This window comes from Entelurus aequoreus, linkage group LG09 (genome assembly GCF_033978785.1).
Source record: "Entelurus aequoreus isolate RoL-2023_Sb linkage group LG09, RoL_Eaeq_v1.1, whole genome shotgun sequence".
In the NCBI taxonomy this organism is placed as follows: domain Eukaryota; kingdom Metazoa; phylum Chordata; class Actinopteri; order Syngnathiformes; family Syngnathidae; genus Entelurus; species Entelurus aequoreus.
In genome coordinates this window covers 3158384-3168868 of record NC_084739.1, presented here as the reverse complement: position 1 = coordinate 3168868, position 10485 = coordinate 3158384, and the positions used below count along the sequence as shown (strand labels likewise).

The window sequence follows — 10485 nt, the reverse complement described above, 5'->3', positions numbered from 1 at the left end:
CGTCACTATTTATACATCATTATTTATATGTTTCTATTTATATGTCACAATTTATACGTCACTATTTATACGTCATTATTTATACATCATTATTTATACGTCACTATTTATACATCATTATTTATACATCATTATTTATAGGACACTATTTATACATCATTTACACATCATTATTTCTACATAATTGTTTATACATCATTATTTATACAACATCATTTTTACATCATTATTTATGTCACTATACATCATTATTTATACGTCACTATTTATAGGACACTGTTTGTACATCACTATTTATACGACACTATTTATAGATCATTATTTAGACGTCACTGTTTATACATCATTATACATCATTATTTATACGATGTCACTCTTACATAAAATTCATGACAGGTTTTCAATGCTGACATAAATAAACAAATCATTTTTAAATTAAAAAAAGATATGCTGTGATCCCACTCAGATACTTTCAGCCTGAACGAGAGAGAAAATACTCGCCACTCGTCTGGTTTCTACTTGATATTCATCCAGTGCACTTAGGACTAAGCCCAGTACACACACCTGGTGTTTTTACGTGTAATGTTGCTAGTCTCTCCCAGATTCTTTTCATGGCAATAAGCTGATGTTTATATTCAATCAACAGGCAGTAGTTGGTATTTTGTGGTTTATTCTCCAAGCTTAGAGGACAAACGTGAGACCAATCTAGTACCCCAGCGTTCCCCAGCCCGGTCCAGATCGGTCTCGCTCGGTCTCAACGCAACAGTACTAAGCAAAGCCTAGCAGCAACCTCACATCAGCTCGCTGAACTGAACTTCATCAGGAAATCTTCTGGTTGGGACTTATGCATTTTTATTGTTTTACAAAAGAAATTGGTACAAGAGCTCAAATAATGACATCATGTGTGTTTGTGCGTGTGTGTGTGTGTGTGTGTGTGTGTGTGTGTGTGTGTGTGTGTGTGTGTGTGTGTGTGTGTGTGTGTGTGTGTGTGTGTGTGTGTGTGTGTGTGTGTGTGTGTGTGTGTGTGTGTGTCAGCAAGGCCACATGCATGCAAAAGTCCTCGGATGTCTTTGTGATGGGGGCGGGGCCAGTGACGTCACGGCAGAGTGACCAATGAGCTGAGAGCTGAGAAGAATAATTAGTATGGAGAAGAATGGTGTGATGCTCAGATTGAAAGGTGGTGTCTTCTCTGCCATGGAGACACCACACCTGCAACATGACATGTGACAAGAAGATTGTTTAGTTGATTTCATGAACATTGATGAGGATTTATATTAATGATGATTTAAATGTATGATGATTTCTATTGATGATTATTTATATTGATGATGATTTATATATGTGATTATTTATATTGATAATAATAATAATAATATGTTATTTGTAAAAAGCACTTTACATTGAGCAAACAACCTCAAAGTGCTACAGTGTATTAAAAAAATAAAAAAAGATAATAAAAATAAATACAATTAAAAATTAGAACAGCCTAGCTAGAACTAGTATGCATATATCTAAAAAGAAGGGTTTTTAAACCTTTTTTAAAAGCATCCACAGTTTGTGGTGCCCTCAGGTGGTCGGGGAGAGCGTTGATCGTTGATAACGATGTATATTGATGATGATTTATATTTATCATTATATTCATGATGGTTTATATTGATGATTTATGTTTATGGTTATTTATATTTAAGATGATTGATATTTGATGATTTATATATTAATGATGATTTATATTTGTGATTATTTATATTTATAACGATTTATATTGATGATCATTTATATTTATGATGATTTATATTGATGATGATTTATATTGATGATGATTTAAATTTATGATGATTTCTATTGATGATTATTTATATTGATGATGATTTATATATGTGATTATTTATATTGATAATAATAATAATAATAATAATAATATGTTATTTGTAAAAAGCACTTTACATTGAGCAAACAACCTCAAAGTGCTACAGTGTATTAAAAAAATAAAAAAGATAATAAAAATAAATACAATTAAAAATTAGAACAGCCTAGCTAGAACTAGTATGCATATATCTAAAATAAAGGGTTTTTAAACCTTTTTTAAAAGCATCCACAGTCTGTGGTGCCCTCAGGTGGTCGGGGAGAGCGTTGATCGTTGATAACGATTTATATTGATGATGATTTCTATTTATCATTATATTCATGATGGTTTATATTGATGATTTATGTTTATGGTGATTTATATTTAAGATGATTGATATTTGATGATTTATATATTAATGATGATTTATATTTGTGATTATTTATATTTATAACGATTTATATTGATGATGATTTATATTTATGATGATTTATATTGATGATGATTTAAATTTATGATGATTTCTATTGATGATTATTTATATTGATGATGATTTATATATGTGATTATTTATATTGATAATAATAATAATATATGTTATTTGTAAAAAGCACTTTACATTGAGCAAACAACCTCAAAGTGCTACAGTGTAATAAAAAAATTGAAAAAGATAATAAAAATAAATACAATTAAAAATTAGAACAGCCTAATAGCTAGAACTAGTATGCATATATCTAAAAAGAAGGGTTTTTAAACCTTTTTTAAAAGCATCCACAGTCTGTGGTGCCCTCAGGTGGTCGGGAAGAGCGTTGATCGTTGATAACGATTTATATTGATGATGATTTCTATTTATCATTATATTCATGATGATTTATATTGATGATTTATGTTTATGATGATTTCTATTTAAGATTATTGATATTTGATTATTTATATTGATGATGATTTATATTTGTGATTATTTATATTGATAACGATTTATATTGATGATCATTTATATTTATGATGATTTATATTGATAATGATTTATATTTACGATGACTTATATTTAATATGATTTGTATTTCTGATTTATATTGATGATGATTTATATTTATCATTATATTCATGATGATTTATGTTTATGATGATTTATATATAAGATTATTGATATTTGATTATTTATATTGATGATGATTTATATTTATGATTATTTATATTGATGATGATTTATATTTATGATTATCTATATTGGTGAGTTATATTTATGATTATTTATATTTGTGATTATTTATATTGATGATTCATATTTATATTTGTGATTGTTTATATTGATGATGATTTATATTCATGATGATTCATATTTATGATTATTTATATTTAAGAATATTCATATTTATAATGATTTATGTTTGTAATGATTTATATTTATGATTTATATTTATGATGATTTATTTTAATGATGAGTTATATTTATGACGATTTATATTTGTGATTATTTATATTGATGATGATTTATATTTATGATGATTTATGTTTATGATGATTCATATTTATGATGATTTATGTTTATGATGATTCATATTTATGATGGTTTATAGTTATGATTATTCATATTATGATGATTTATATTTATGATGATTCATATTTATGATGATTTATGTTTGTCTCACCTACTGAGCAGCTTGTTCACTCTCTTTTTCTCCAGCTTCTGCTTTTGGAACATGAGTCTGAAAAACACAAGAAGAAGATACATTTTTAACAACAAAAACATCGATTTGTATATATATCTGTATCTATATCTCCATCTATACATCTATATACTCTATGTATACAGATATAGTATGTCTATATCTATATATTTACATCTACATCCAGATCCATTATTAACATAGCACTTGACATGAGACATTGTCTCATGAAACATCATATCATACATTCTCATATTAGTTCTTAGCAGCAATATTTAGCTTTTATATAACAATATAATATCAATAACCAAAATAAAGATGACATATATATATATATATATATATATATATATATATATATATATATATATATATATATATATATATATATATATGTGTGTGTGTGTGTGTGTAAAAGATGACATCATTATTTACGAATATGATATCAATAACTGCATAAAAGAGGACATAACAATATATATATATATATACATATAATTAATTAATTACCACGGTGACAAATCCACTGGCCAAGGCGGCGTTCTCCACAGAATCTACGGTGGCCTGAGCGACCTCGTTGGCCCCTGAAACTGCCGTGTCCGCGACCACGTTGGCTTGTTCGCCCGTCTTCTGGGCCACTGCAGGTCACATGACATGATTGTTGTTGGACATGACATATACATATACACATACATATACATATACACATACATATACATATACATATACACATACATATACATATACACATACACATACATATACATATACACATACATATACATATACACATACATATACACATACATATACATACACATACACATACATATACACATACATATACACATACACATACATATACACATACATATACATATACACATACATATACACATACATATACATATACATATACACATACACATACATATACACATACACATACACATACATATACACATACATATACATACATATACACATACATATACACATACATATACATATACACATACATATACATATACATATACACATACACATACACATACATATACATATACATATACATATACACAAACATATACATATACACATACATATACATATACATATACATGTATACATATATATATAAATATGTATCTGTATATATAGTTATATTTGAGTGAGATGGTAGTTTTAGTACCGGTGTTCACGCCAGTCACCACGCCCTCCATGGTCTTGTTTCCTGCGAATGAAACAAGCACTTACTCAGATGGATTCTTCTAGAAAGGTATGAATTATTCATATGAGTCTGTCGGCCGGTCACTCAATGGCGCCTCTGCTGGTCGCGGTCCAGCACTGCAGACATCAGGCCGCAGTCTGTGGCCGTCCAGCGGGCGGCGCCACCACACCCAGTCTTCCTGCAGGCCAGCAGCCTGACGAGCCACTTATTGATCCAACATAAATATATATATATATATACATATATATCATTAAGTATAATTTATAATGCAGTATTCCCCGTAGATACGCTTTGAAGAGGCCACGCCCACAATGACTTTTCGGTCTTCCTCCATTGTTATCACGAGTGCCTCATGCACATTCTTTCCCCAACTTTCATCACATGATTTTGCAATATTTCTAGCAAATGTTTTTTAGTTTATCATCATCATCATCATCATCATCATCCTCCTCCTCCTCATCATTTCTGCCAACTCACAGTTGGCATCAACTTCCTGTTTCCTGCAAGCACCTTCTCCTGCTGACATCATCCCATGAAGTGTCCTCTCGCTCACATGATGATGATGATGATTATGATTATCATTATCATTATGATTGATATGACATCCTCTCACCGACAAACATGACACCCTCCTTGGTCTTGACGGCCGCCTCCTCCACGCCAGCTTTGGTCTTCTCTGCCGCCGCCACCACGCCACCCTTGGCCATGGAGAAACCTTTCTTCAGGGCGTCCATGATGGTAACGGATGCTACTACTTCTAGTACTACTAGTACTACTACTACTACTACTAGTACTACTACTTCTTGTGCTGTTGTTGCTGCTGCTGCTGCAGATGATGATGATGATGCTTCCACTGTCTGTCCTCCACTGAGCTGCACTTCCTGCTCATGGAGGGGCGAGAGAGACAGAAAAAGGGAGGAGAGAGAGAGGGAGAGAGAGAGAGAGAGAGAGAAAGAGAAATATATATTCTTTCCTGTTTCTATAATCATAATCAATCAGAATGTACAAACCCCGTTTCCATATGAGTTGGGAAATGGTGTTAGATGTAAATATAAACGGAATGATTTGCAAATCCTTTTCAAGTGTAATATGCTACAAAGACAACATATTTCATGTTCAAACTGATCAACTTTTTTTTTTGTGTGCAAATAATCATTAACTTTCGAATTTGATGGCAGCAACACGTGACAAAGAAGTTGGGAAAGGTGGCAATAAATACTGATAAAGTCATCAAACACTTATGTGGAACATCCCACAGGTGTGCAGGCTAATTGGGAACAGGTGGGTGCCATGATTGGGTATAAAAGTAGATTCCATGAAATAAAAGAAATGCCTTTTATTATTGTCAACTAGCATAAAAAATGAAAGATAGATATTTATTAAGATGACAAAGAAATAAAAGAAATGAAGATATAAAACATAATAAATAATAAACATGATTGATTGATTGATTGATAATATAACGGGGGAAAAAAGAGAAATTGAAAAAATAAATGAATATTAAAAATAAAAGAAATGCCTTTTATTATTGTCAACTAGCATAAGAAATGAAAGATAGATATTTATTAAGATGACAAAGAAATAAAAGAAATGAAGATATAAAACATAATAAATAATAAACATAATATAACTGGAAAAAAAAGAGAAATTGAAAAAATAAATGAAAATAAAAAATAAAAGAAATGCCTTTTATTATTGTCAACTAGCATAAGAAATGAAAGATAGATATTTATTAAGATGACAAAGAAATAAAAGAAATGAAGATATAAAACATAATAAATAATAAACATAATATAAAGGGGAAAAAAAGAGAAATTGAAAAAATAAATTAATATAAAAAATAAAAGAAATGCCTTTTATTATTGTCAACTAGCATAAGAAATGAAAGATAGATATTTATTAAGATGACAAAGAAATAAAAGAAATGAAGATATAAAACATAATAAATAATAAACATGATTGATTGATTGATTGATAATATAACGGGGAAAAAAAGAGAAATTGAAAAAATAAATGAATATAAAAAATAAAAGAAATGCCTTTTATTATTGTCAACTAGCATAAGAAATGAAAGATAGATATTTATTAAGATGACAAAGAAATAAAAGAAATGAAGATATAAAACATAATAAATAATAAATAATAAACATAATATAACGGGAAAAAAAGAGAAATTGAAAAAATAAATGAATATAAAAAATAAAAGAAATGCCTTTTATTATTGTCAACTAGCATAAGAAATGAAAGATAGATATTTATTAAGATGACAAAGAAATAAAAGAAATGAAGATATAAAACATAATAAATAATAAACATAATATAACGGGAAAAAAAAGAGAAATTGAAAAAATAAATGAATATAAAAAATAAAAGAAATGCCTTTTATTATTGTCAACTAGCATAATAAATGAAAGATAGATATTTATTAAGATGACAAAGAAATAAAAGAAATGAAGATATAAAACATAATAAATAATAAATAATAAACATAATATAACGGGAAAAAAAGAGAAATTGAAAAAATAAATGAATATAAAAAATAAAAGAAATGCCTTTTATTATTGTCAACTAGCATAAGAAATGAAAGATAGATATTTATTAAGATGACAAAGAAATTAAAGAAATGAAGATATAAAACATAATAAATAATAAACATGATTGATTGATTGATTGATAATATAACGGGGAAAAAAAGAGAAATTGAAAAAATAAATGAATATAAAAAATAAAAGAAATGCCTTTTGTTATTGTCAACTAGCATAAGAAATGAAAGATAGATATTTATTAAGATGACAAAGAAATAAAAGAAATGAAGATATAAAACATAGTAAATAATAAATAATAAACATGATATAACGGGAAAAAAAGAGAAATTGAAAAAATAAATGAATATAAAAAATAAAAGAAATGCCTTTTATTATTGTCAACTAGCATAAGAAATGAAAGATAGATATTTATTAAGATGACAAAGAAATAAAAGAAATGAAGATATAAAACATAATAAATAATAAACATAATATAACGGGAAAAAAAGAGAAATTGAAAAAATAAATGAATATAAAAAATAAAAGAAATGCCTTTTATTATCGTCAACTAGCATAAGAAATGAAAGATAGATATTTATTAAGATGACAAAGAAATTAAAGAAATGAAGATATAAAACATAATAAATAATAAACATGATTGATTGATTGATTGATTGATAATATAACGGGGAAAAAAAGAGAAATTGAAAAAATAAATGAATATAAAAAATAAAAGAAATGCCTTTTGTTATTGTCAACTAGCATAAGAAATGAAAGATAGATATTTATTAAGATGACAAAGAAATAAAAGAAATGAAGATATAAAACATAATAAATAATAAATAATAAACATAATATAACGGGAAAAAAAGAGAAATTGAAAAAATAAATGAATATAAAAAATAAAAGAAATGCCTTTTATTATTGTCAACTAGCATAAGAAATGAAAGATAGATATTTATTAAGATGACAAAGAAATAAAAGAAATGAAGATATAAAACATAATAAATAATAAACATAATATAACGGGAAAAAAAGAGAAATTGAAAAAATAAATGAATATAAAAAATAAAAGAAATGCCTTTTATTATTGTCAACTAGCATAAGAAATGAAAGATAGATATTTATTAAGATGACAAAGAAATTAAAGAAATGAAGATATAAAACATAATAAATAATAAACATGATTGATTGATTGATTGATTGATAATATAACGGGAAAAAAAAGAGAAATTGAAAAAATAAATGAATATAAAAAATAAAAGAAATGCCTTTTGTTATTGTCAACTAGCATAAGAAATGAAAGATAGATATTTATTAAGATGACAAAGAAATAAAAGAAATGAAGATATAAAACATAATAAATAATAAACATGATTGATTGATTGATTGATAATATAACGGGGAAAAAAAGAGAAATTGAAAAAATAAATGAATATAAAAAATAAAAGAAATGCCTTTTATTATTGTCAACTAGCATAAGAAATGAAAGATAGATATTTATTAAGATGACAAAGAAATAAAAGAAATGAAGATATAAAACATAATAAATAATAAATAATAAACATAATATAACGGGAAAAAAAGAGAAATTGAAAAAATAAATGAATATAAAAAATAAAAGAAATGCCTTTTATTATTGTCAACTAGCATAAGAAATGAAAGATAGATATTTATTAAGATGACAAATAAATAAAAGAAATGAAGATATAAAACATAATAAATAATAAATAATAAACATAATATAACGGGAAAAAAAAGAGAAATTGAAAAAATAAATGAATATAAAAAATAAAAGAAATGCCTTTTATTATTGTCAACTAGCATAAGAAATGAAAGATAGATATTTATTAAGATGACAAAGAAATAAAAGAAATGAAGATATAAAACATAATAAATAATAAACATAGTATAACGAGAAAAAAAAAAGAGAAATTGAAAAAATAAATGAATATAAAAAATGTGTGGAAAACAGTATACTGAGTTTTTCACCTTTTTTTTTAAACTTTTTTGTTTATCATATTTCTCTTTTTTATTACATTATGTGTTTTATCCTGTATATAATAAAACAAAAAGAGAAATCAAATAAATAGATACGTCTAAAAAAATGTGGGGAAAACTTAGTATACTGAGTTTTTCACATTTCTTTCTTATTTTTGTTGTAACAATGCACAACAGAGCTTGATAATCGTGTCAGAGCCTGATTTAAAGCGTCAGGATCGCATCAAAGCGTAATAAAGTTCAATAAAGCGTAATAAAACGTATCAAAGCGTGATTTAAAGCGTATCAAAGCGTATCAGTTCATGTAAGTTCTGCTTGGGCTGTGTTCAGTTCATGTAAGTCTTGGGCTGTCTTCAGTTCATGTAAGTTCTTGGGCTGTGTTCAGTTCATGTAAGTCTTGGGCTGTCTTCAGTTCATGTAAGTCTTGGGCTGTCTTCAGTTCATGTAAGTTCTTGGGCTGTGTTCAGTTCATGTAAGTCTTGGGCTGTCTTCAGTTCATGTAAGTTCTTGGGCTGTGTTCAGTTCATGTAAGTCTTGGGCTGTCTTCAGTTCATGTAAGTCTTGGGCTGTCTTCAGTTCATGTAAGTCTTGGGCTGTCTTCAGTTCATGTAAGTCTTGGGCTGTCTTCAGTTCATGTAAGTTCTTGGGCTGTGTTCAGTTCATGTAAGTCTTGGGCTGTCTTCAGTTCATGTAAGTCTTGGGCTGTGTTCAGTTCATGTAAGTCTTGGGCTGTCTTCAGTTCATGTAAGTCTTGGGCTGTCTTCAGTTCATGTAAGTTTTTGGGCTGTCTTCAGTTCCTGTAAGTTCTTGGGCTGTCTTCAGTTCATGTAAGTTCTTGGGCTGTCTTCAGTTCATGTAAGTCTTGGGCTGTCTTCAGTTCATGTAAGTTCTTGGGCTGTCTTCAGTTCATGTAAGTCTTGGGCTGTCTTCAGTTCATGTAAGTCTTGGGCTGTCTTCAGTTCATGTAAGTCTTGGGCTGTCTTCAGTTCATGTAAGTTTTTGGGCTGTCTTCAGTTCCTGTAAGTTCTTGGGCTGTCTTCAGTTCATGTAAGTTCTTGGGCTGTCTTCAGTTCATGTAAGTCTTGGGCTGTCTTCAGTTCCTGTAAGTTCTTGGGCTGTCTTCAGTTCCTGTAAGTCTTGGGCTGTCTTCAATTCCTGTAAGTTTTTGGGCTGTCTTCAGTTCCTGTAAGTCTTGGGCTGTCTTCAGTTCCTGTA

The 10485-nt window shown here is 28.2% G+C and overlaps 1 protein-coding gene across 1 annotated transcript; it reads right to left on the bottom strand.

Annotated features, from left to right (window-relative positions):
• Positions 1-608: 608 nt before the first annotated feature.
• LOC133656742 (synuclein-like) lies at positions 609-5629 on the bottom strand. Its single transcript, XM_062057578.1, has 5 exons — positions 5358-5629; positions 4706-4747; positions 4024-4151; positions 3496-3552; positions 609-1209 (listed from the first exon to the last, which is right to left on the bottom strand). The coding sequence occupies exons 1-4, from the start codon at positions 5476-5478 to the stop codon at positions 3496-3498; spliced, it is 348 nt and encodes a 115-aa protein (XP_061913562.1). The 5' UTR covers positions 5479-5629; the 3' UTR covers positions 609-1209.
• Between the last annotated feature and the right edge of the window lie 4856 nt (positions 5630-10485).

What these genes read in the sequence shown, in the direction of transcription:
- LOC133656742 (XM_062057578.1), bottom strand. Translation starts at nt 5,478, where the DNA reads ATGGACGCCCTGAAGAAAGGTTTCTCCATGGCCAAGGGTGGCGTGGTG. An exon ending in GGTGACTGGCGTGAACACCG is followed by an intron (nt 4,152 to 4,705) that starts GTACTAAAACTA and finishes TGTGACCTGCAG; the next exon opens with TGGCCCAGAAGACGGGCGAA. An exon ending in CCAGTGGATTTGTCACCGTG is followed by an intron (nt 3,553 to 4,023) that starts GTAATTAATTAA and finishes TGTGTTTTTCAG; the next exon opens with ACTCATGTTCCAAAAGCAGA.